The 27088-nt window shown below is 33.6% G+C and overlaps 1 protein-coding gene across 1 annotated transcript; it reads left to right on the top strand.

The window, feature by feature from the left end:
* The first annotated feature begins 228 nt into the window (after positions 1–228).
* LOC103974890 (probable leucine-rich repeat receptor-like protein kinase At1g35710) lies at positions 229–4096 on the top strand. The gene is made up of 2 exons (XM_009389795.3): positions 229–3378; positions 3465–4096. The coding sequence occupies exons 1-2, from the start codon at positions 291–293 to the stop codon at positions 3821–3823; spliced, it is 3447 nt and encodes a 1148-aa protein (XP_009388070.3). The 5' UTR covers positions 229–290; the 3' UTR covers positions 3824–4096.
* The last annotated feature ends 22992 nt before the right edge of the window (positions 4097–27088 follow it).

Below are 27088 nucleotides of genomic sequence, written 5' to 3' on the forward strand. Positions count from 1 at the left end.
AGGTGATTTTGAACGTGTAGAAGATTCCAATCAATCTAGCTAATCATTAATTCAATCGAGCATGATGGGGGATTTGACACATGATTAAACATGTTGACTCGAGGCACTGTGTCCATCTTTTCTTTTTCCTTGAATAACACGGCATAGAATTCACAAGGCACTGTGTCCTCTGATGCCTAAACATCGAATGTCAGGGGAGTAAAACCTATAAATAAAGGGCCCCTCCCTCATCTCTTTGCTCAAACCCACAACAACATTTCTGCACTGCTGGCTTCAGCTGCACCACCGTCATGCCATCTCAACTCTACAGAAGTTCTCTTCCGGCCAACCTCCTCTGGCTACTGGTATTTCTCTCTCCTTTTCTTGTTCTTGTAACAGCAACTTCACTAGGGTCCCAGGCGAGGGCTCTATTACACTGGAAGTCCACCCTCCAAGGTGGGCAATTGCTGGCATCCTGGAACATCGACTCTCGTCCTTGCAACTGGACTGGGGTTGCATGCAGCGTCACACGTAAGGGCCGCTTTGTCATCACCGACGTGCATCTGCCAGATATGAGCTTAGCAGGGCCACTTGATGCATTTAATTTTTCGGCGTTGGGATCGCTCGCCAATCTCAACCTCAGTTGCAACCGGCTCAATGGAACTATTCCCCCTGCCATCGCCACCCTCTCGCAGCTGGTAACGCTTGATCTCACTGGCAACCTGTTCGTGGGCAGAATCCCGATCGAGATGGGCTCAATGAAGGGGCTCCAATTCTTAAGCCTGAGTCAAAATCAAATAATGAGTTCAGTACCTCCATCGTTGAGTAACCTTAGTGGCCTTACGCACTTGGACCTGGGACAAAATAAGCTTAGGGGTGTCATCCCCAGGGAGCTGGGGAGACTCGAGAAGTTAAGATTTTTGGAACTTGGGGACAACCAACTATCTGGCTCCATTCCTCCCAGTTTAGGGAACCTGACAAGACTGTATCACTTGGCTCTTGATCAAAATCAGTTAATTGGATCCATCCCTCCACAATTAGGAGATTTAAGAGAATTGGTTTACTTTTCACTCTTTAATAATAGTCTAACTGGTACCCTTCTTTCCATCTTGGGAAACCTAACCAAGTTACAGTATTTATTCTTGTGGAGAAATCATCTTTCGGGTTTCATCCCTCTTGAAATTGGAAATCTAATTGAGGTTTCAAATCTTGATCTCTCGAGTAATATATTAACAAGTCCTATCCCTTCCACCATAGGAAACATGAGTAACTTGAACATTCTTCATCTTTTTGATAATGAGTTATCGGGCTCTATTCCTCCTCAGATTGGAAATCTCGTAAAGATTACCAATCTCTCTCTCCAAATGAACATGTTAGGAGGTCACATCCCTTTTTCATTATGCAATTTAACCAAACTGCAGTCTTTGTTTCTATGGAAAAATCAACTTTCTGGTTCTATCCCTCCTCATATTGGAAATCTAATTGATGTTTTCAATCTTGACCTCTCGAGCAATATGTTAACAGGTTCTATCCCTTTCTCTTTGGGAAATATGAGCAAGTTGAATCTCCTTCATCTTTCTGAGAATAAATTGTCAGGCTCTATACCTCCATCTCTTGGAAACTTAAGGAACCTTACCGACCTTCGTTTATTCATAAATAGACTATCTGGATCATTACCTCCGGAGATGAACAACATCATACGTTTGACAACGCTTGAATTGTCAAACAACAACTTCTCTGGTTATTTGCCTGCAAACATATGCAAAGAAGGAGCCCTATCGTACCTCACGGTGAGCAACAACAGTTTCCAAGGTCCTATCCCCATGACCTTAAAGAATTGTACGGGATTAAGCAGGCTCTACCTTCATCATAACCAACTCACAGGAGATATATCTCAGTATTTGGGAGTTTATCCGCATCTTTGGTATGTGGATCTCAGCTTCAATAGATTGTCTGGTACACTCTCACCCGACTGGGGAAGATGGTACAACTTGACATGCCTAAGAATCTCAAATAACAACATCACCGGAGCGATACGGCCAGAGTTTGGGCACTTGTCGAACCTTAAAAAACTGGACCTTTCCTCGAACCACCTGCAAGGAGAGATCCCAAAGAGCTTGGGAAACCTGGCTCATCTTTATAACCTGAGCCTGAGCAACAATCGACTTGTTGGAGAGGTACCAATAGAGTTGGGAAGGATGTCAAATCTTCTACTTCTTGATTTGTCGAGAAACGGATTGACAGGAAGGATACCGTATCAAATCGGCAACTGCATGAAACTCCAACTTCTGAAGCTGAACAACAACAATCTCAGTGGAAGCATCCCTTTGGAGATCGGCAATCTGGTGTGCCTTCAAGAAGCACTCGACCTCAGCCACAACTCACTGACAGGGGAGATACCGTCGCAACTCGGCAAGTTGTCGATGTTGCAGTATTTGAATCTGTCGCAGAATGGCTTCACCGGTGGCCTTCCATCATCTTTGAAGGACATGGTTAGCTTGTCCATCATAGATGTATCACACAACGAATTGGAGGGGCCTGTGCCTGATAGCCCGTTTTTCCGTAAAGCTCCACTGGAGTGGTTCCTCCACAACAAAGGCTTGTGCGGGGTCGTCAAAGGCTTGCCTCCATGTGTTTCATCCGCTACGAGAAGAAATGATGAAAGCAAGCACCACAAAGTAGTCGTTATCTTAGCTATCACTGCTTCCATGGTCTTCGTTCTTCTATCACTCATGATCGTTGGAGCTGCCTTGCAATTCCGAAAGAGGAAGAAACAGTCGCTACCTGCTCAAGATAACGGCAACAGAGAAGGTGCATTCTGCATACTGAGTTTTGACGGAAGATACGCGTACAAGGACATCATTGAAGCCACAGAAGATTTCAACGACAAATACTGTATCGGAACCGGTGCTTGTGGCAGTGTTTATAGAGCCGAATTAACTAGCGGCAAGGTGCTAGCAGTGAAGAAAATTCACCTACAGGAGATCGAGAATACATCGAATGAGACACCCTTTCAAAACGAAATACAAACACTCACTCGAATTCGGCATCGGAACATCGTCAAGCTCTACGGATTCTGCTCCTCTACTCGGCACAAGTTTCTGGTGTACGAGTATATGGAGAGAGGAAGTCTGGGATCCATCCTCAGAAGCGAAGCTGCAGCAGCTGAACTGGACTGGGTGAAGAGGGTGGATGTTGTCAAGGATGTGGCTCGTGCTCTCTCCTACATGCATCATGATTGCGACCAACCCATCGTTCATCGGGATATAACCAGCAACAATATTCTGCTCGATTCAGAATTCAAGGCTTGTGTTTCTGACTTCGGCATCGCTCGACTCCTGCAGCCGGATTCATCGAATTGGAGCATGATTGCTGGGACGCATGGTTACTTAGCACCTGGTAAGATTGTTGTCCTTAATTCTTGACAATCATGGTTCTCTACGTTGGAAGTCGTGTGATCATTTTTCTTTGGCTTGTGTTTGCAGAGCTTGCTTACAGAATGAGTGTGACTACCCAATGCGATGTGTACAGTTTCGGAGTGGTCACGCTTGAGTTGCTGATGGGAACTTATCCGGGAGAGTTCATCTCTGTTCTTCCTTCTTCCGCCGCCCAAAGCAGCTCTGTGAAAACTATATTAGACCAGCGCGTACCGCTTCCTACTGCCGAAGCTGCGGACGAAGTGGTTGCAGTGTTAAGGTTGGCAATTCGCTGCGTGGACGACAACCCAGAATCCCGGCCAACGATGAAGCACATCTTCTACAAGTTGTCGACACCGAAGACGCACCGAAACCTCCCATCTCTTGATTCCTTGAAGCTTTCAGACTTGAGGAATGGAGAAATATGATCGATCCAGTGGACGTCTCTTCCATCGGTTGCGTCTCATACTGACGTCTTAAACGTTTGATCTTTCTCGTCATCGTTATGTAGTCGAGCATCATTTTGCTTGACTTATCCTACTGTTTTGTCCATTACATTTGATGTCGTAATAGATTTAGCTTTGTCGATGTAAAAAACCCTACCCAGGAAAATTGGAGATGCTACAACCTTGCAATCCTCCAGGTTTTCATGTACCAATGTACTGCCTGAATCAAAATAAATAAGAATAATTTTTACGTAATTCATTTCATAATTCGAACCACCGTTAGGATATTTCAATAAATTCACAAACTACCTTAGATTTCATAATATTTCAGTCTAAATGGCATATACAAAAGAATATCTGAATTGAGTGCTTAGTAGTTGTATATTCATACAATAGTGTCCAGAACTTTAAATCATTCTTCTCTTTATATGGAAAATGAGCTACTCTTCAAAATCTGAAAAATTATGAAATAGTCACATGGGCAATCACAACTCAATAAGTACTGTAATTCACATGCTAGCAAAACTTATCTCTAATAATTATTTACTTAAAAAATATAAATTCTTTAGGCGTTCAATATATGCTTTTGAAATATGCAAAAATATCAAATACTTTCTTCACCTTACATGCATTTTAAATCACATCAAATACTCAGAATATTTTTCAAAATAGCATACATTTAAATATATTTTCATAATAAAATCATAAATATAGCGAATGTTTTATCAGATCATAAAAACATACATTTATATCCTGTGACAAGTCTCAAAATTATATATAACCCTCATAATGTAGGTAAAAAAAAACTAGTTTATGAACATATAATTAATGTATAATCTCATTGGTAAGGTCTAAATCATAGCAATTTTAACCATATAACTGTCATGTAAAAAAAAACCAGTTTATGAATATATAATTAATGTATAACCTCATTGATAAGGTCTAGATCATAACAATTTTGACCACACAACTGTCACGTAACAAAAAATAACATATCAATTATTTTTTACAAAATTAAAAATTTTATAAAATCCTTTTGCATATTATTTTAAATCTAACCAACTCATATCTCATTTGAAACTAATAATAATCAGATTTTTTTAATTATTTTCAAATATGATGTGTTATATTTATAGAAATAATAAAAAATTTAAATCACATGAATTAATATTTTTAAAAATAGGCTAAACAGAGTCATCGAATACTTTGATCACATATCCTCGATACAAACATAGAATCATGATATTTTCTTTCCCTTTCTTATTTCTCAACATAATCATTTTTGCCTAACATAATTATCTTGGCTAGATCTCAATTCACTTGATATTAAACCAAATTCTCAACAAAATTGTCCTCTTTGTTTTTATTCTATTTTCTTCTTTTCTCTTGTCATGACGGATCATTCCTCTCTCCCTCTTCCCATTTGTAATTTAGTCCCTATTATTTTTATATTTACATTTAGGTTCTCAAATAATCAAAATTAAAAATATCATATTATTCCCCCAAATAAAAAGTTCAATCTCCTAAACTTCACATATCTAAATCTAAAAATAATCAATATTAATATATCTTCATGACATCAATCATATTATAATATCACATCTCATTTTATATTTGAAGACTTATAAATAAACATCAAACATTTTCAAAAATAATCCTTGAACACATATATTTATGGTTATACTCAATATTATCACATAGTTAAATCATCAAAAATTCTCAAAATATTTTTGAAACACATACTTTTTATAAGACCTTGAACCATTGTTCTAATATCATAAATTATAATAAACTCATCCAGGGTTTTGAATACCGGTCCATATCGACGTACCGAGCTCTACTCAATACAATACGTATTGGTATATATTATCAATACGCTAGAGCATAATAATGGTATACCCTAAAACCTTAAAAATATCTTCACCTACCACGTTAGGGTGTACCGATTGATACATCTCGGTAATGGTCGAAATCTAATGCAGTACTAATTGGTACACCTCGATACTAATTAAATCATTGGTATTGCCCAGTAGTGGACGATCCACATTTCAGTATCCTTTCGGACTGATACATATTACCCATGGTAGACAATACACATCGAAATTAAGAACCCTGACCAACCTATCGGAAAGACAGTGACAATACAACAACATCACAATTGTATAGGTTTTCCTATAGAAATGCAAGGTTGGAACTAAAATAAATAAGTTATACAGAATAATTATTACTTAATTCAATCTACCCATAAGATATTTCAATAAATTCAAACAACTCCATTAGAGTTCATAATATTTCAGTTTAAATGACATATATAAAAGATAATTTTAATACAAAATAGTGTTTACAAATTTAAATCATTCTTCTCCTCGTATCCAAAATGGGTTACTCCTTAAAATCTAAAAAATTAAAAAAATAATCAAATAAGCAACCACAGCTTAGAAAGTACCTTAATTCACATGCTAGCAAAACTTATCACAATAAGTATTTTAATCAAAACATATGAATTCTTTAGGCATTCAATACAGGTTTTCAAAATATGTATAAAAATTAAAGATTTTCTTCATTTACATGCATTTCAAATCACATAAAATGTTCAGAATACTTTACATAATAATATATATTTAAATATATTTTCTTAATAAAATCATACATATACCTAAGGGTTCATAAACATATAGTGCAGTAATTGTAGTGCAAAGGCCCATGACAACGCTCATGACAACACTTTTATTATCATATCATAAGTCATTATAGTGCAAAGACTATCATTAATATAAATATAGTTAAGAGTTCATAAATATAAATATAACTAAGGCATACGTGTCACAGTAAAAGTCAACGGCACAATCACATTACATTCTCGTGATAAACTTCAGAACCATATTTAACCCTATGGTATAGATAAAAATTCTAGTTTCAGAACATATAACTAATATATAACCCCTACTGACATGATCCAATGGACGATTGTCATTTCATGAAAAATAACATATCAATTATTTTTTACAAATTAAGAGTTTCGACAAATCTAATGAAATCATATTTCATTTGAAAGTAATAATAATAAGATATTTTTAATCATTTTAAATATGATGTTGAATAAATACTTTCACATAAATTCAAATAATATAAAGCAATGAATGCTTATAAAATAATAAATAATTATTCAGATAATATGCTTTAAATTCATTTATAATACTTTTAAATAATAAAATAATTTTTAAATCACATAAATCATATTTATTTATCAATTCCAAACACATGCATTGATACTTTGATCATATATTCTCGATACGAAAATATAATTTCAACATGACCAATTTTTTATTCTTTTATCTCTTTCATGATATAAATACTAAATTAACTAAGAATACCAAAATGTTGACTCTTAGATTTTAATGATAAAACCAATTAATAGAGTTTATAATATAATATATGTTTTGAGTAACATAGAATTAGCTTCGATTATAAAGAGACAATTAAAGCAGGAAGAATCGATGTTGGGCTGGAGTAGAATATGTCAGAAGATTGGACGTCAAGTCGGAGGATCGGTCAACGTGTCGACAGAAGGTTTCGTGTCATGAGTTCGAGCATCGGCCCTAGAAGAGCAAATATTGCGCTAAGAAGATCAGAGTTATGGAGATCAACATATCGATTGGGTAAAAGGTCACAAAAGAGGATGATACGCTGAAGGATTGGACGAAGTGCTGATGAACTAATAACATGTCAGACAACATGTGATTAATGCTTTATAATAATTGTCTAGATCGAAGTAGTTTTAAGTTGTAATTAGGCCAACTCAATTAAGGGGCCAATTGGACCTATGTTAGAGTTATTTTAGGCTAAGAGAAAGGCCCATTCAATGACCCAAAAGTTGAGTGAAGCAGTGGTACCGCTAGTCGAAGCGATGGCACCGCTAAAGGCTCAGCCTCCAAGATACAATCTTCGAGAATATGTTAAGCAATAGTATCGTCAAATTGGGCGGTGGTACCACCTAGTGTTAAACGGTGGTACCATCCAATGTTAGTACTGCAAGAGATAGTACCACCTAGCACAGGCAGTAGTATCGCTAAGACCCGAGAAACCTGGGATGAGACCTTTTTTGGCTTAATTTTTGAAGTCATTTGGGGTTTATAAATACCCCAGTTATTCCTGCATGGAGAGGCATGAATTAGAGCATAAAGAGATTGTTATTCTGGGTTATAAAATTGCAAAGTGTCCTCCTCCTCCCTTTCTAGTTTTGAGATCATTAAAGAGAGGTGTGAGGCTTGTAAGGGTTGTCTCTTAAACCCATGAAAAGAAGAAAGGGTTGTAAGACTAGTAGAGGAAATCGATGGCCTCGAGTGAAGAGGAATCCTGAGTTGATGTAGGTCACGATGACCGAACCACTATAAAACTCAGTTTGTATTTACTTTAAGCTCTTTACTTTCATTGCAAATTACTTTACTTATTACTTTCACTACGCCTACAAATGTTCAATTTAAGTTAAGCTCATTTCCGATATCGACTTTTATCGAACGAGATTTTTAAATCAACGTAAAATTTTACGATAGCACTAATTTATCCCTCCTCTTAATGCCAACTTGATCCTAACACAAAATTCATCAATCTATAATCCAAAACATAAATCTAATTAATAAAAATGTAAGACAATTCAAAATATACCTCATATAATTTTTCTAGGTTTGATGCCAATTCATTTTATATCAAAACCAATCCCCAATAATTTTTTTCTCTATTTTTCTATTTTCTTCTTTTTTTATTTTTTATCTCTTACTCCTCCCCGTTTCTTTCTCCACATGCACGATTGCCCTTTTTTTTTCTCCTTTCATTTCTTCTCCTCTCTCTGTCCTTCTCCCTTTTATTTAAGTTTCCTTCTCCTCCTTCCCTTATCTTTCTTTCTTCTTTCCTTTTTTTTTTTCCCCCTCCTTCTCTTCCCCTTTCTCTTCTCTGTTCTCACACCCGAACCCTTTTTTTCCTCTCTCTCTCTCTCGCTCTCCTCCTTCCCTTCTATTCTTTTTCTTCTTCTTTCCCTCTTCCTTTCTTTCTCTTTTCCTTCTTCTTCTTTCTTTCTTTCCTTTCTTCCCTTCATCACATGAATTCTTTCTTTCTCTTACGCTCCAATACGGCCTCTCTTGTACTGAGAGAGGCGGTGGGGTGAAAACCATTAATTTTTATTATTTTTACAATTTATTCCATACAATTTATATTTTTTCCATCTAGATTCTTTTGTAAAATTTGGGGTATTACATAATTACCTATGTATTTCTACTTAATATCAGGACAACTTAAATCATCAAAAGTCTTCAAAATATTTTTGAAACTCTTTTTTTTTTATAAGACCTTAAACCACTGCTGTGATACCATTAATTATAATGTCCCTAGTTCAGCAGAAAGCTGAAGACAGTATAATGCTTCATTCCTATAGGTTTTTATATATGAATGTAAGGTCAAAACTAAAACAAATAACTTCCACACAATTAATTATTGCATATTTCAATCAATAATCAATTTATCCACAAGATGATTAATTATATAATTTAATCAATAATTGATCTCTCATGTTTCTACTGCATATCTAAAAATCATAATATAATCATTTGAATACATCACAATTCTACTGCTAGTCAAATCTTATCATAAATAGATATTTTTAAAAAATACATATTTATTTTATACATTCAACACATGCTTTCAAAATTTACATGAATACCAAATACTTTCTTTATGGTCATATAATTTATAAAACTTAACTTTATATGCATTTCAAAATCATTACTTATTAACATTAAATGCTTGAATACTTTTCAGAACAATATACATGCATTTCAAATCATGGCTTGCTAAAAATATTTTTCAAAGTAAGATACATATAAATATATTTTTATAATTAAAGTATAAGTACAACTAATGTCATATATGAGAGTATAAAACATTATAGTGTAAAGACTATTATTCATATAAATATAGCTAATTATCCATACACATAATATAGCTACGGTGTATAGGTCAAAGCAAAATTCATGGTAATATCAATGGCTACGATCATATTATATTTAACCCCCATAGTATATATAGATAACACGTATCTTCCTATGTCATGACATAGAAAAAACTAGTTTTTAAAATATATTCCAATGTATAACTCTTATTAGTAGATCTAGATCATGGTCATACTAGATCAAACAACTATCATTTTACTAAAAATAATATATTATTAACTTTTTAAAAAAATTAGAATTTTTAATAATTTTTTGCACATCATTTCAAAATTGATGCAATCATATATCATTCGAAACTAATAATATTCACATACTTTTCAATCCTTTTTAAATGAAATGTTGGACAAATATTTTTATATGAATTAGATAACATAAATCAATCAATGCTTGTAATATAATAAATACTATTCAAATCATATGCTTTTCCAAATCGTCAAACATATATTTCTTTTCGCAATGCTTTTACATAATAAAATGGTTTATAATTTAAGTAAATCATATTTATTAATAAATTTCAAACACACACATTAATACTTTAGAAAACAAACTAGTTGGAGTTATCATATACTTACCCTCATCGCATATCCTTGATACAAACAGACAATTCTGCTCTATATTTTTTTCTTTATTTTTCTGACATTATCATTTTTCATTCTTTTGTCATCTTCATGATATAAATATCAAATTAACCAAACAAATTAAAATTCATCAATCTATACTTCAAAACACATATTTATTTAATAAGAATATAAGAAAATTCAAAACCATACCTCATATAATTTTTTTGGGTTTGATCTGAGTTTGATATCAAAATGAATCCCTAATAATTTTTCTATACTTTTCTATTTTTTCCCTTTGTTTTTCTTTTTTTATCTCTTTTTCTTTCTTTTCTCTCACTTCCTCTCTTTTTCTTTCTCGGCATGCATGATTCTGCTTTTTCTTTTTCTTGTTTTACTTTCCTTTCTTCTCCTCTCTCTCTCTCTCTCTCTTTTCCTTCTCCCTTTTCTTTTGTTTTCCTTCTCCTCCTTGCCTACGTTTTTTTATTCTTCTTTCTTTTTCCTCTATTGTTTTTACTTCTTTCTCTTCTCTATCAAGAATATTATATACAAAGTTCTTCTAAATACTATTTAAAATATACATTAGCATTGATATATATTTTAAGTATGTTCTATAGTGAAAATACATGATCCTCTAGTCCAATAAGCCTAAGTGAGCTAATGGATTTTGTATGAGATGAAGTTATAGCAATAAGCATTTAGAAGATACTTTCATATTGTAGTAGACCCTAATGTAGTAGACCCGAAGTGTTTCTAAGACTTGAATACATCTAATCATATTTAAAGTGAGTTTAAGGTTTAAATATCATAGAAGATAATAACTTACTTATATATAGATAGACAAATGGATAATTAAGTAGAGATAAAAATAAAAGAGAAGTGCTGTACTAAAAATGTTAAGATATATAAGTGAGATTGAAGAATGAATTTAGACCAAAAACTCATCACCGTTGTCAATCCAAATTAGGCTCAAATTATATTACAGCAACCCTAAAATTATATTTTTAAAAAAAAAAAACTTGAGATGAGACCTAATAGGATTGAACCCAAAGCCTTTTGGTTGTCTCTTAAGCAGCTCATAAAACACCTCTACTCTATTTTGGCCACATTCTCCTTACCAACTTGATAAACCACAAAACCTTTCTTTCTTTCTTCACCAATCCTCTTAATTCTTCACCTTATTTTTGTTAAGGCCAAAGACCCTATTGCTAATGAAGAAGAAAATAAAAAAATCATAACCCTTTCATAGATATAACCTAGGGTTTGAGTTCAACAGATTATAGACTGATACTTTTAGGTACTTTTAAGTAACCTAGAGTTTAATTTAATCTTTAATTTTTGGATATGTGTTGAATGAATCTGTTAAGATTCTAAAGCCTCTATTATTGCTTTGATTTGAAATTTGTATATAGAGTTAGGAGTGTTCCAATATGAAGTATTTAGAATATTCTATTTTTAGTAATGAGGTTTTGGTCAAGCTAAATTGATACTATTAAGGATACAATTAGCTTGTTCTTTTAATATATTATAAAAGGATCCCTTATGTTCTGTAGGCTTTAGAATTGAATACATACCATCCCTATATATCAAGATGTGAGTTTTAGAAGTTCAAGCAACCATAACCCAATTTTAATATAATAGATATCACAGAAACTTCATTTTAAGTCAAATAGGGTAATATAAGCTTAGCTTATTATAAAATAATGATCATATGAATTATGCATATTCAAATATATTTTTAAAAGTATGTATGTAATGAAATGATTATCATGAGATAGTTATAATTATGATATTAATGTATGCATTGCATAAGAATAAGGATATATGAATTGCAATAAAAATGAATGTCATACAATACATATATATAATATGATGTTTGATATGGGAGCGCACGTATATGTTGCCACTATAGTATGGGAGTATACATACATATTATGACATGTGGTATAAAAGTATATATACATATTATGACATACGGTATAAGAGTGCATAAATATATTATGGCATACGGTGCATGTACATATTATGATATATAATATGAGAGTACACGGATATGTTATAGCGTATGATGCATATATATGTTATGACGTATGTTAATAGAGTTTACATATATATTACGATATACAATGTATGAGTGCATATATATATTATAATGTGTAGTGTGGGATTACACGTATATGTTACAATGTGTAATATGAGAGTACATATACATATTATGAAATGTGATGTGAAAGTTTATAGAGGTATTATGATTTTCTATTGCATGTACTCCAAATTATTCTTACACATTAGTATTCTGATTCACTTTAAATAAAATTTTTTCCTTCTTATTAGGCATGTATTATGCTATGATGCATTTGTTTCAAAAGATTTTATGCATTCACATATATAATATGCGGTGTGGGAATGTACATATATGTTATGATATATGATGATAGATTTCATTAGCATACTATAATTTTCTCTTGCATGTGCTATGATCTATGATTTACTTTGAATAAGAATTATATCTTATTATATGTATGTCATGTTATAGGGTGGTATGTTGCCAAAGAGGTCATAAGAAGAAGTTCACTATGAAATGTTCTATGTATTTGTAGAGACGTGCAGTGTGGGAGTGCACATAGATACCATGATATGTGATTTGAGAGTCCATTTGCATACTATGAGTTTCTATTATTTATAGACCAACCAGTGCACACATGACTTATAAATTACTTGAATTATAATTTTACCTCTTTACAATGCATCTAGCATTCTAGCATGTCACAAGATTATAAGTTGCTAAAGAAATCATAAGAAGATGGAGATTACTATAAAAAGTTTCATGCATATGAACTTCAAAAAGTAATACGAGCTATGCTCACTTAAATAAAATAATAAAGATTTATACTTACTAAGTTATTATTCATTATAAATCTTATTTTATAGATAAGAATACTAATATCTCACTCATATACCTATGACGATACAATTATAGATGATGAGATGTAGGCATAATTATTTATATATAAATTTCAGACAAAATATGCATATATGATACTCGAGTTTATGTGTTGATAGCATACTCGAAGTAGTGCAATGGTTCAAATTTGTCCACTTTTCTACTATATTTTTTATGACAATATAAGTAAATAGAAAGGTGACAATCTATTCCAATTAAGCATATATGATTTGAGTAAAATTAGGAGTACTGTGTTATATATATTATAGTATCAAAGCTCTATATATCTGTAAAAGCATGCAACATGCTGTTTGACCATCTTATAAGTCTAACCATTTGAATTTTGTTAATTTTTTTATTGTTATTATGTAATGATTTTTTATATTTGATAGCTAGTGTGAATAACTTGGGATTAATTAAGAGATAGCATGATAATTAAAGGGTAAACTAGTAGTTCTTGTGATGTACTCCCAAAGATAATGAGGTAATCAATCACCCATGGAGTTCAATGGAGTTCAACGAGAGGTGGTGATTGTTAGGATAATAAAATAGGTAGATTGACAATCCAAACAATTAGAGCAACTATTTACCCGTGGATAAGGGCTGGTGTCGACAACAGATGGGAGTATGAGATGTTATAAATCATCTGAGTGGGCGGTTTAGAAAAAATAATTTATCTTGAATGTGATATAGATCTACATTATTTTTACTCATAGGAGGATCAATAAAGAGATTATTGGACTCCCACGAATATTAGTTTTGTGAAGCACTAATCTACCTATAATTATCCTTATCAATATTATCTGAATTAAAAAAAAAAAGATCATTCTCGTCTCACCATGTAAAATGATATGAATTTAGGACAAAAAAATTGCTCATCAATCCTACTAAATATTCTAAAGCTTGATCTCATCGTCCATTAGAAAAGAGTCATCATGCTACTCTTAATAACACATTTTAAGCATTTTTAAGTAATTAAAATGAATTTTCAAGCTCACACTGCGTCAAATATGATATGCAAACAGTTAATGATTCTTGTGTCGTCCCTCATATCATTCTAATCACTAATATGGTTTACTGTTAGTTAAAACTCTAAACTACATTAATAATCATAAAAATTATATCATGATGCTAAAAGGTTCAGAATATTTCAGGTATTTATATTTTATATGCTTTTAATTCAAACAAATTAATGTTAACCATGATTAAAAATGGTTATATTCTACACGAATCATAATGTCCCGAAGTATATATATATATATATATATATATATATATATATATATATATATATATATATATATATATATATATATATATATATATATATATATATATATATATATATATATATATATTTTTTTTTTTTTTTTTCATATGTGTATACATATAATCTAAACGCTATCAGCTTGTAACAGTGTTGCCACCATTGTCGCTGCCCCGCACCCCCCTAGGCACCTATTGGGTTGACAACGCATAAGTTCAGCCCATGATGGGCTTTAGCTCACAGTCCACCTTCTTTCTCTAAACCCTAGATCCAAATTAGAGGGTATGGTGGCTATGATTTTTTGGGGAGAAAAACTATAGCACAGATTTTGTTGCAGCTACTTGATTCAAAAAATTAAGAGAAAATGGTAGAAAAATAAGAGAAAAAAATAGAAGAAGACAAGAACAATGAAAAGATGTTGTTCTCAATTATCTAGGTAGTATTCTCATCTCAGGTTAGATCAGATCTATAGTAGATTTTTGTTGTGATTACTTGAGTAGAATTTAAATATTATGCACAGTAATGTAATCATTATATCCCAGTTATTCTCTTGTGATTGTTGCTAGGGTTTTGGGCAAAAGATCAAGATTTGTATATTCATTATTCTTATAGTGGATTATCTCTAGTTTGGCTCGTGGATTTTACCCTTCACGTTAGAAGGATTTTCTACGTAAATCTTAATGTTCTATTTGATTGTGATTCTATTTAATTCTGCTGCGTGTTATGGTCTGCAAGTATTTGTTCATATACAAAAGTTATTTCTCTTTATATTCTATCAGCTGGTATCAGAGCAAGGTTTTAGTGATTTAATTTTTGTGTTTGAACATGGAGGTCAATAGTGTTGCTCGCATAATTAGTTTGAATGGAAATAATTGAATAATATGAAAACCAAGAATGAAAGATCTCTTATATTGCAAAGACTTGTATGAACCTTTGTAGGGGGATAGTGCAAAACCCGCAACTATGACAGATGATGAGTGGAAGAGGTTAGACACAGTTGGCTCGATTACAATGTCTCTCATCATGTTTCTATTGAAAGTTTTGCATATTCTCTTTGGAAAAAGTTGGAAGGTCTATATGAAAGAAAAATAACTAGCAACAAAGCTTTCTTGATTAAAAAACTTGTAAACCTAAAATATAAATAGGGTACTTCTAAACATTTAAATGAAATGCAGAGTATCACTAACTAATCATCCTCTATGAAAATATCTCTTGATAATGAGTTGTAGGCGTTGTTACTTCTCAGTTCATTGCTAGAAAGTTAGGAGACACCGGTGGTTTCCCTCGGTAATTCTGCGCTAGATGGTATTGTCACCATGAGTTAAATAACAAGCAGTTTGTTGAATGAGGAGTTGAGAAGAAAGAATTCAACATCTCAAAATGATTCACAGGCACTTATCTCAGATAACAAAGGAAGGTCAAAGTTCAAGGATATAAGTAATTCATGTATGGATAGAAGCAAGTCAAGATTAAGAAAAGATAATGTTCGCTATAATTATGGTGAGAACGGATATTACAAGAATCAATGTAAGCAACATAAGAAGAGCAAGAAAAAAGAAAACGAAGTGGAGTCTACAGAGTCAAAGGATAATATCATAACTATAGTGTAGGGTGGTGATTATTTGATTTTGTCTCCTTTTGATGATATTTTTTTTTGTGTCAAGATCTTGAGTGGGTGATTGACATAAGTGCTTCTTATTATGCTACACCACGAAAGGAGTTTTTTGCTATCTATAGGTATGAAAATTTTGGTGTTGTCAAGATGGGTAACTATAGCATAGCAAACATTATTAGCATGGGTGATATTCACATAAACACCAACCTTAGCTACAAGTTGGTGCTTAAGGATGTGAGACATGTGGTTGACTTGAGACTGAATTTAATTTCAGTTGGAAGGCTAGATGATGAAGATTATAATAGTAGATTTCACAAAGGGTAATGGAAGCTCAATAAGGGTTCTCTTGTTACAGCTAGTGGAAAGAAATATCATACTTTATACAAGTTATAGGCTAAAGCTTATAGTGAGCAGTTAAATGCTATAGAGAAAGACTTCAACATAGAGTTGTGGCTTAGGTGACTGAGACATATGAGCGAGAAGGGGCTGCAATCTCTTTCCAAGAGTGAGGTATTGCCAGATCTCATATGTACACATCTGAACCCTTATATTGATTATTTAGTTGGTAAACAACATAGAGTTTCATTTGCTAGTCCTACTATGTTTAAAATAATGTATGCCTTAGACCATGTTTATACATATATATGTTATCCTTTGAGAACAAAAACTCCTGATGGATCTATTAATGTTCCTAGTATTAGTGGTGCACTTTATTTTGTCACTTTTATAGATGATTTTTTCAAGAAAGTTTGGGCTCATGCTTTGAAGACCAAAGATCATGTTATTAATGTCTTCAAAGAGTTTCATGCTAGAGTTGAAAGAGAGACAAAAAGACAATTGAAATACATAAGATCAGATAATAGTGGTGAGTACATATGATTGTTTAATGATTATTGCAGGTCACATGGCATCCAACATGAGATGACAGTTCCTAGTACAACTCAACATAATGCTATTCCAAAGAGGATAAACCGCAAGGCATATATGGTCAGAGAAAGATGTTTTCTACATTCATTTGAGAGTGTTTGGTTGTCGTACATTTCATATGTTCTAGACAATGAGAGGTCCAAGCTGGATGGTAAGACAAAAAAATGTATTTTTCTTAGCTACTCATATGATCAGTTTAGTTACAGGCTTTGGGATCCAGAAAAGCATGAGGTGTTTAGAAGTAGAGATGTGGTCTTTTTTTAGGTTCAAACCTGTAAGGATTTGAAGAAGAAGATACCAGCTAAGACTTCTACAGAAGGATTAGTATATTGTGACCTAGTTACTCCTCTAGCATATCAGGGTGATGGGGGAGATGTGTAGGAAGATGGTGTAGAGTCTGATGTTAATCTACTTGTAGGACATGTTGAGCAAAAAGAAGTTGGAGAGCAACTTTCCCTAGAATCTCAGTTGAGAAGATCTTCTAGACAATGTCAACCTTTCAAAAGATACTTTACAGATGAATATATGATACTTACTAATGTAGGTGAACCAGAGAGTTACCAAGAAGCAGTTGAAAGTGAGTAGAAAAAGAAGTGGTTGTTAGGAATGAGTCAGCAATAAGAGGGGCGGGTGAATTAGTACAGTGGTAAAAATGTCGGTTTAAGAAAATTCTTTCGTTTCGTATGATAAAACTGATTTCGGAAACTTGAAAGCATATGCGAGTGTAGGCGTAGTAAAAGCACAGTAAGAAGGAGAGGCAGTTTTCTTATAAAAGTAAATTGCAAGAAGTAAAGGCAAACCGGATTTTTATAGTGGTTCGGTCGTCGTGACCTATATCCACTCCGCTGATTCCTCTTCCGTCGAGGCCACCAGCATCCACTATCTGTCTTCCTTTAATAGGCAAAGATCAACTTCCTTCTTACACCCCTCTTCTCCTTTTTATAGGTTTAGGAGACAACATTTACAAGCACTCACTCCTCTCTCAAATTATTCTAACACTTCGACAAGAGGAGGATTCTAACACTTCTCTATGCTTGTGTTAGTTAACCAGGCATGAGAGGGGTATTTATATACTTTAATTTGATTCAAACTAGGAGCCTAAAAAGGTCTCATCCTAGGTTTCCTAGGTACTGGCGGTACCACCGGTGTTCTTGGGCGGTACTACCGTCGCAAGATTTGCCACTGGGTGGTACCACCGCCTGATAGGGGCGGTACCACCGCTGGCAGCATTCACTATTAGTGGTACCACTGTCCAGAATTCCTAGGGTGTTGTTTTTCAAGCGGTACCATCGTCGGCCAGGCTTTCAGCACCCTGGTTGGGACTTGACTCCGACCCAAACCAGCCCAACTTGGGACCCAGTTGGCCTCTAACAGAGTTGATGAGATTACCTCCCAATCCCAACTCTAATTATATGCTAACTATAATTCCTAAGATATATTCTAAGCAAAATAAGTCTGGTTACTTCCGACGATCTCTCGACAATGTTCTAGTAGACTCCCAACAAGCTCCTGGATTTCACGATGATCTTCTTGGCGAGTTCCAACAAGCTTCTTTAGCAAGCTCTAGGACTTCTCGGTCAATTTTGGTAGAACTTTCGATGAATGTTCGAACTTCCGACGAACTCTCGAACTCCCAATGAAATTACGTTCTTAACTCTGGGACTTCATTTTGCTTTATGCCTTGCTATCATAGTTAATCCTACACACATAAAAATATACTTCGATCTAGACAATTATTACTAAGCATAAATCATGTCGTCCGATATGTCATTGGTCCATCGACACTTTATTTGATTCTTCGACACATCATCCTCTCTTGCGGCCTATTGCCTAATCGGCCAGTTGACCTCTGCAACTCCGATATCCTTGGCACAATATCCGTTCTTCTTAGCCCGATGCTCGAAGCCTTCTGTCGATATGTTGACCGATCCTCCGGCCCGATGTCCAATCTTCTGACATAATTTCCTCCGGCCCAACATAATTCTTCCTGCTTTAATTGTCTCTCCCTGATCGAAGCATCCTGCGTTAGTCAAAACGCAGATCAAATCATAATCACTTATCAATTGGTTTCATCATCAAAATCCAAGATTCAACAATCTCTCCCTTTTTAACGATGACAACCAATTGACGACTGAGTTTAAACAAACTCCTAGAGTTTAACCAAACTCCCTCTATCAATATGTCATATTGATAGAACTCTTGGATTCAAAAATCCAAGAAACATATTATCATAAACATATACATAACATCATCATACTTCTCCCCCTTTGTCATCAACAAAAAGGAGAAGTACAACTATCAAGTGTTTTAGACATACAAGTTCAAACCATTGCATAATAAACATGATATCAAGTTTTATCATAATGCAATTTGTAAGCTAAAAAATTTAGCAAGTTTTACATCATGCAAGCTAGTAAATTTTTCATCACTTTACAACATGCATAATCACTAAATCATCATTAATTTTAAAGATGTACAAGATTGTAAATTATGCAAGTTTGCATTTTTGCTTCTTAAGATAGGCAATCTATCAATTTTTTAGTGATGTTTAAGATAGCAAGCTCTTTTTCTCTTTTGAGAAGTGTCATTTTTACTTCTTTTACAAAGTGCAAGCTAGCAAAATTTTATATTATTTTACAACATATAAGCTAACAATTTGATAAGTGTCACTTCTCTTTGAAGTATGAAGGCTAGCAAGTTTTTGAAAAATAATGTAAGATAACAAGCAAGCAAAATACAATGTTTTACATGAAGTATATTTGCATCTTCTCTTTAGATGTGATAGCAAGCAAATTTTATATTTTGTGAGCTAGCAAATTTTACACACATATGAAAGTTGGCAAGATTTTTATATTTTTTTGAGATGAGCAAGCTAGCTATCTCCCCCTTTATCATTATCAAAAAGAAGGGAAGAATACAATTTTGTATCTCTTTTTTCCTTTACAATAATTTTCAAATCATGACAAAGGATAAATAACAAAGATGAAAAATCAAGTCATGAATGTCAAAATAATTTTTTATCATGAATATTTCATCATTGCATGCATTATTACCATAAGTTGAAGTATAACATGCATAAAACCAAATCATCATGTATATTTCCAAAATATAAAATGTATGATTCCAAATCATCATTCATAATTACATCAATACTCCAATCATTATTTCAATTATCAAAAATGAAAGATCAAGTCTAAAATTCAAGAGATCAAGATCATAATCCAAAAAATGTATAAGAAGAATTTATGCATTTGGAAAATCTAACGTGTCTAAGTTTATCATTCAAGCTAGCAATTTTCTTTCTCCCCTTTGTTATTGTAAACAAGGAAGAAGTAGAGTGGAAGAATATAATTTTTATATCAATGCTCTACTTATAACATGAGGTTTATAACCATAAATACAAAGGGATTTACACATCATGTCATGAAAAATAATAATATCAAATTATGAATGCCGCAATACATGATATATTTCATCAAATCTCTTCTTTTTATAAATAGCAAAAAGAAACATAGGAGATCAAATGATACAATATTTTGATTCATGCATAAGAAATCTCAAGTTATAAATCTTGAAAAATCAAGATAAAGCTCATTCAAATACAAATTATCAAATCAAAATCATTTTCAAGAGATTCTAAGAATAAAGATAAGTTCATTAGTCTCTCCTTTTTGAAAAGTCGATAAAGTAAAAAAAAATTTTAAGGAAAAAGTTTTCTTTTTTTTAGTGATTTAATTTATAAGATTGATTTCACATAAGCATGTCTTTTTCATTTATGTCAAATAAAAACATGCATCATTCATTAACACCGAAAAATAACTTTCAAAATATCACAAAAATTTTCATGCAAAATTTCAAAATATAAACTCATTAAGCATGCTTTCAAATCATCATTACATTTTCATTAAGACATCAAGCATGGTTTCGTTGAATATAATGTTGAATGATTCTTAAAGATATCTAAACTTCTTTTGTGTCAATTTATGTGATTGACTTTATATTAGCATGCCCAAATATTCCTTCTTATGTCAAAACCATGCATCAACGTTTAAAACGAAAAAATCAAAAATCATCAAGATCAAAAAGTATAACACATAATTCCAAAACATATGATTTCAAATCATTACTTCAAGTTTTCATACATAAAAATCATCAAGTATGATACAAACATTTATTTTCAAAACATTCATCATGATAAAGTATTTTTTTTAATCAAAATCATTTTGTTTGTTTATCATAAAACATGATTATTTTTAAAACCACTAGAAAGGTAAGCATGATCCAATTTTATATTTGCATTATCATTAAACATTCAATTCAAAATAAATATAAATTTGCTAATCTAATTTAAGAATAACTCATCAAAAGCATTATGTAATTTTGAAATAAATTACAAGAGTTTCGTTTGAGTTGTTTAACTCATTGTCGAATACCGTTAAGGCGTAGTTTGCCATCTCACCTTTGTTGATTTTCTCCTCATCTTCGGATGAGCTCGATTCATCCAAAGTTGCCTTCTTCTTCTTTTTAAGTTCATTTTTAATTTTTGATTATTGTTTTAAAATTTTCATGAGGAGTTCAAGTTTACCATCACTTGAGCTTATGCTTGAGTGATCTTCAATCGTTCTAAGTCTGAAATCTTTCCTGTTCTTTGGAAGGTAGTTCTCAAGTTCTTCACGTGCATTGTGCATCATTTCGTATGTCATTAATGAACCAAAGAGTTCTTCAAGTGAAAAATTATTAAGATCTTTTGCCTCTTATATTGTAGTTACTTTCGGATCCCAACTCTTATTAAGAGAACGTAAAATTTTGTTTACAAGTTCAAAATCCGAAAAATTTATACCAAGTGCTTTTAAACCATTGATGACATCTGTAAAACGGGTGTACATGTCAATAACGGTTTGGTTTGGTTTCATATGAAACAATTCGAAATCATGTATTAAAATATTAATCTTCGAAACTTTTACTGTACTAGTGTTTTTTGTGTGTGATTTCAAGATTGTGCCAAATATCGAAAGTCGTTTCGCACATAAAAACATGATTAAATTTATTTTTGTCTAAGGCGCAAAACAAAGCATTCATAGCTTTTACATTTAAAGAAAATGTCTTCTTCTCCAAATCATTCCAATGGTTCATCAGAAGAGAAGACCTTTGAAATCCATTTTCGATAATATTTCATAAATTTAAATATAATAAAAGCAAAAAAAACTCTCATTCAAGTTTTTTAATATGTGAAGTATGTCCTATTGAACAAGGGAGGACGAATAAGAGAGTGACCCTCTTGAAAGTCGAAAAGAGTCATTCTCTTGGGTGTTAAACCAAATGAGAAATGTGAGGCTCTGATACCAACTGTTAGGAACAAGTCAACACTAAGAGGGGGGTGAATTAGTGCAGCGATAAAAATGTCGGTTTAAGAAAATTCTTTCATTTCATATGATAAAATTGATTTCGAAAACTTAAAAGCATATTCGAGTGTAGGCATAGTAAAAGCATAGTAAGAAGGAGAGGCGGTTTGTTTATAAAAGTAAATTGTAAGAAGTACAGGCAAACCGGATTTTTATAGTGGTTCGATCGTCGTGACCTACATCCACTCCATTGATTCCTTTTCTGTCGAGGACACTAGCATCCTTTAATAGACAAAGATCAACCTCCTTCTTACACCCCTCTTCTCCTTTTCACAGGTTTAGAAGATAACCTTTAGAAGCACTCACTCCTCTCTCAAACTATACTAACACTTAAACTAGAGGAGGATTCTCACAAGAGATTACAACAGCATTTTTCCCTTTTTAAATTCTTTGTGCTTGTGTTAGTTAACCAGGGATCAGAGAGGTATTTATAGGCTTTAAGTTGATTCAAACTTGGAGCATAAAAAGGTCTCATCCTAGGTTTCCTGTGTACTAGTGGTACCATTGTCGTTCTTGGGCGATACTACCACCGCAGGATCTGCCACTTGGCGGTACCACCGCCTGATAGGGATTGTACCACCACTGGCAGCATTCACTGTCGATGGTACCACCGCCCAGAATTCCTGGGGTGTTGTTCCCCATGCGGTGCCACCGTCGGCCAAGCTTTCAGCACTCTAGTTGGGCCTTGAATTCGACCCAAACTAACCCAACTTCGGGCCTAATTGGCCCCTAACAGAGTTGATGGGATTACTTCCCAATCCTAACTCTAATTATGTGCTAACTATAATTCCTAAGACATATTCTAAGCACAATAAGTCTGGTTTCTTTCGGCGAGCTTCCGGCGAACTTCCAATGATCTCTCGGCAATGTTCCGATGGACGCCCGGCAAGCTTCTAGACTTCATGATGATCTTCTTGGTGAGTTCCGATGAGCTTATTTAGCAAGCTCAAGGACTTCTTGGTCAATTCCGGTAGAACTTCCGATGAACGTTCGGACTTCCGATGAACTCTCGAACTCTCAACGAAATCACGTTATTGACTTCGAGACTTTATTTTACTTTATACCTTGCTATCGTAGTTAATCCTGCACACATAAAAACACACTTCGATTTAGATAATTATTACTAAGCATGAATTATATCGTCCGGCATGTCATTGGTCCATCGATGCTTCGTCCGATTCTTCGACGCATCGTCCTCTCTTGTGGCCCATTACCCAATCAGTTAGTTGACCTCCGCAACTCCGATATCCTTGGCGCAATATCTGCTCTTTTTGGCTCGAAGCCTTTTATCGATACGTCGACCAATCCTCTAGCCCAACATGATTCTTCCTGCTTTAATTGTCTCTCACTGATCGAAGCATCCTGCGTCACTTAAAACGTAGATCAAATCATAAATACTATCAATTGGTTCATCATCAAAATCTGAGATTCAATAGTGGTTAGTTGCTATCCTGGAAGAGATAGATGCTCTTCAAAAAAACCACACTTATGATTTAGTGCAACTACCAAATGAAATGAAAGCCTTAAAGAACAAGTGGGTTTTCAGGTTGAAGACTCTAGAATATTGTTCTCAACCAAAGTACAAAGTTAGATTGGTTGTGAAAGGCTTTGGTCAAAAGAAATGTATTGACTTTGAAGAGATTTTTTCTCCCGTTGTTAAAATATCTTATATTTATATTGCTCTTAGTATTGTTGCTAGCTAGGACTGGTTGAGCAGTTAGATGTGAAGACAGCTTTCCTTCATGGTGATTTGGAAGAGAAAATTTATATAGAGTAACCAAAAGGCTTCAAAGTCAAAGGTAAAGAGAACTTTGTCTATAAGTTGAGGAAGAGCTTGTTTGGGCTGAAGCAAGCTCCAAGATAATGGTACAAAAAGTTTGATTCATTTATGACTGAAAATAAATATAAAAGAATAGCTTCATATCACTGTGTGTACATCAAACAGTTTGGTGATGATTTTATTATTCTCTAATTTTATGTTGATGACATTCTTATTCTTGGGAAAGATATATCTACAATTGATAGGTTGAAGAAAGAACTGAGTGAGTCTTTTATAATGAAGGATATAGGCCCAGCAAAACAAATACTAGGCATGTAGATTTTCCGTGACAGAAAAACCAAGAAGATTTGGTTGTGACAAGAGAAATACATTGATAATGTATTGGAAAGGTTCAGTATGAGCAATGCAAAGCCAGTTGATTCTCCTCTTGTAGGTCACTTCAAGTCATGCTTAGAATAGAGTCCGTCAAGTAATAAGGAGAAGGAGAAAATGTAAAAAGTTCATTATGCTTCAGTAGTTGGAAGTTTAATATATGTAATAGTATGTACAAGACCGAACATCGCATATGCAGTAGGTGTTACTAGTAGATTTCTTGCAAATTCAAGCAAAGAGAACTAGGTAGCAGTGAAGTGGTTTTTTAGATATCTCAAAGGAATCTCTATGATTTGTTTAAGCTTTAGAGGTGTACCACCTGTGTTGACAGGTTACATAGATACAGATATGGCAAGAGATATTGATACGAGGAAGTCCACATCATGTTTTGTACTTACTTTTACAGGGGGAGCTGTGTCATGGAAATCAAGATTGCAAAGGTATATTGCTCTCTCCACCACAAAGGCAGAATATATTGCTGCTATAGAGGTTTACAAAGAAATGTTATGAATGAAAGAATTCTTACAAGAATTGGGGCTGAAATAGAAAAACTATGTAGTGAATTGTGACAGCAAGAGTATCATCCATTTGTGTAAGAACTTAACTTTTCATTCCAAGTCAAAACATATAGATGTTAGATACCACTAGATTCGAAATGTACTCGAAGAGAAGCAGTTATAGCTTTAGAAAATTCATACATATGATAATGAAGCAGACATATTGACAAAGAACTTATCAAAAGAAAGATAGGAGATATGCCGACAGTTGATCGACATGACTTCATATTGAAGAGTCATAAGACAGCCTCCCTTATGGGCTGAAGGGGGAGGTTATTTGGTTGACAACCTATAGGTTCAGCCCATGGTGGCCTTTAATAGCCCATAGCCTACCCCCCTTTCTTCAAACCCTAGATCCAAATTAGGAGGGTGTGGTAGCTGTGGTTTTTGGGGGAGAAAAATTATAGCAACGAGGTAGATTTTTCTGTAGCTACATGATTCCAAAAATTAGGAGAAAATGATAGAAAAATGAAAGAAGGAAAGGGAAGAAGACAGTGATAATACGGAGAGACTGTTCTCAATCATCCATGCAGTATTCTCATCTCAAGTTAGATCAGATCTGTAATAAATTCTTACTGTAATTACTTAAGGAAAATTTGGATATTATGCATAATGACGTAATCCTTGTATCCCAGTTATTCTCTTGTGATTGTTGCTAGGTTTTGGGCAAAAGACATATTTGTATATTCATTATTCTTATAGTGGATTATCTCTAGTTTGCACCATGGTTTTTACCCTTCACGTTGGAGGGATTTTCTACGTAAATCTTAGTATTTTATTTGATTATGATTCTATTTAATTCTGCTATATGTTATGCCCTACTAGTATTTATTTATATACAAAAGTTATTTCACTTTATATCCCTTTAAAGTCGAGCTTAGACATATGTTGGGTTGGGAGCTCAGAGCCTTTGAACACGTATTCGTTCAGATCCCACCATATGTATCCACCTCAATATCACCTATAGAGGTAGATGAAACTAGAAAAAAAGGATCAAGCATCAACTCAGGAGAAGAGTGTCACCTCTTGTAAGACCAAGCGAAGGAGGACGGCATGTCCTTTAACTTTAACTTGTAATCGTAACTTGTTCTTCCTCAAAACACTTTAATGTAGTCGTCATTCGAGTCTAGTAGTATATGTTAATGCATTGTGTTCTTTACTTGTTGCCATGCCTAGTGTTTTTGTTCATGATAAATACATCTTTGTTCTGCACCTTCCAAATCTCTTTTTTGGATTTTATGATAATGTCCTGATGCAAGGGTAATTCTTTTTTTCTGTGTAACTTTGTAATCTGAATTAGCTTTGGATTTTATGATAATGTCCCAAAGCTGATGCTGCTGGGTCCAATCCCTTAGCCACAAAATTATCAGATATCAGATATTTATGTTCGAGATTATTAAGGTGAGTAAGTACTTTTGGAATCCAATATAGAGAATATAATAAACAGTTATTATACATTGAACATCAACCTTTTTTAAACTCTTATTGATTCTTGTGAACTGATCACAGAACATTTGTTACAGAATCCAAATCTTACAAATTGGTGGTTGGCATTCAAATCATTTTTTGGATTTATAACTCTTTATCTGTGGCAAAGCAAATGGTCACAGGATTGGCACTAATCAGATGTATGGAATCAGAAAATAACTTGTTTAAATTATGCTTGAAACTTATCAAATCTATTATACGACTTTGCATGTTCCATTGGCGTGAAGCAGATGTATGAAGATGTCAGGAGTCAGTCACATTGCTACATCATTAAAGAAAGGTTATTACGGGTCATTGATTCCAGACCAAGCCTAACAGGTTGAGTTTAGAAATCAT

Source organism: Musa acuminata, chromosome BXJ3-4 (assembly GCF_036884655.1).
Source record: "Musa acuminata AAA Group cultivar baxijiao chromosome BXJ3-4, Cavendish_Baxijiao_AAA, whole genome shotgun sequence".
In the NCBI taxonomy this organism is placed as follows: Eukaryota; Viridiplantae; Streptophyta; class Magnoliopsida; order Zingiberales; family Musaceae; genus Musa; species Musa acuminata.

What these genes read in the sequence shown, in the direction of transcription:
- LOC103974890 (XM_009389795.3), top strand. Translation starts at nt 291, where the DNA reads ATGCCATCTCAACTCTACAGAAGTTCTCTTCCGGCCAACCTCCTCTGG. An exon ending in GCATGGTTACTTAGCACCTG is followed by an intron (nt 3,379 to 3,464) that starts GTAAGATTGTTG and finishes TTGTGTTTGCAG; the next exon opens with AGCTTGCTTACAGAATGAGT.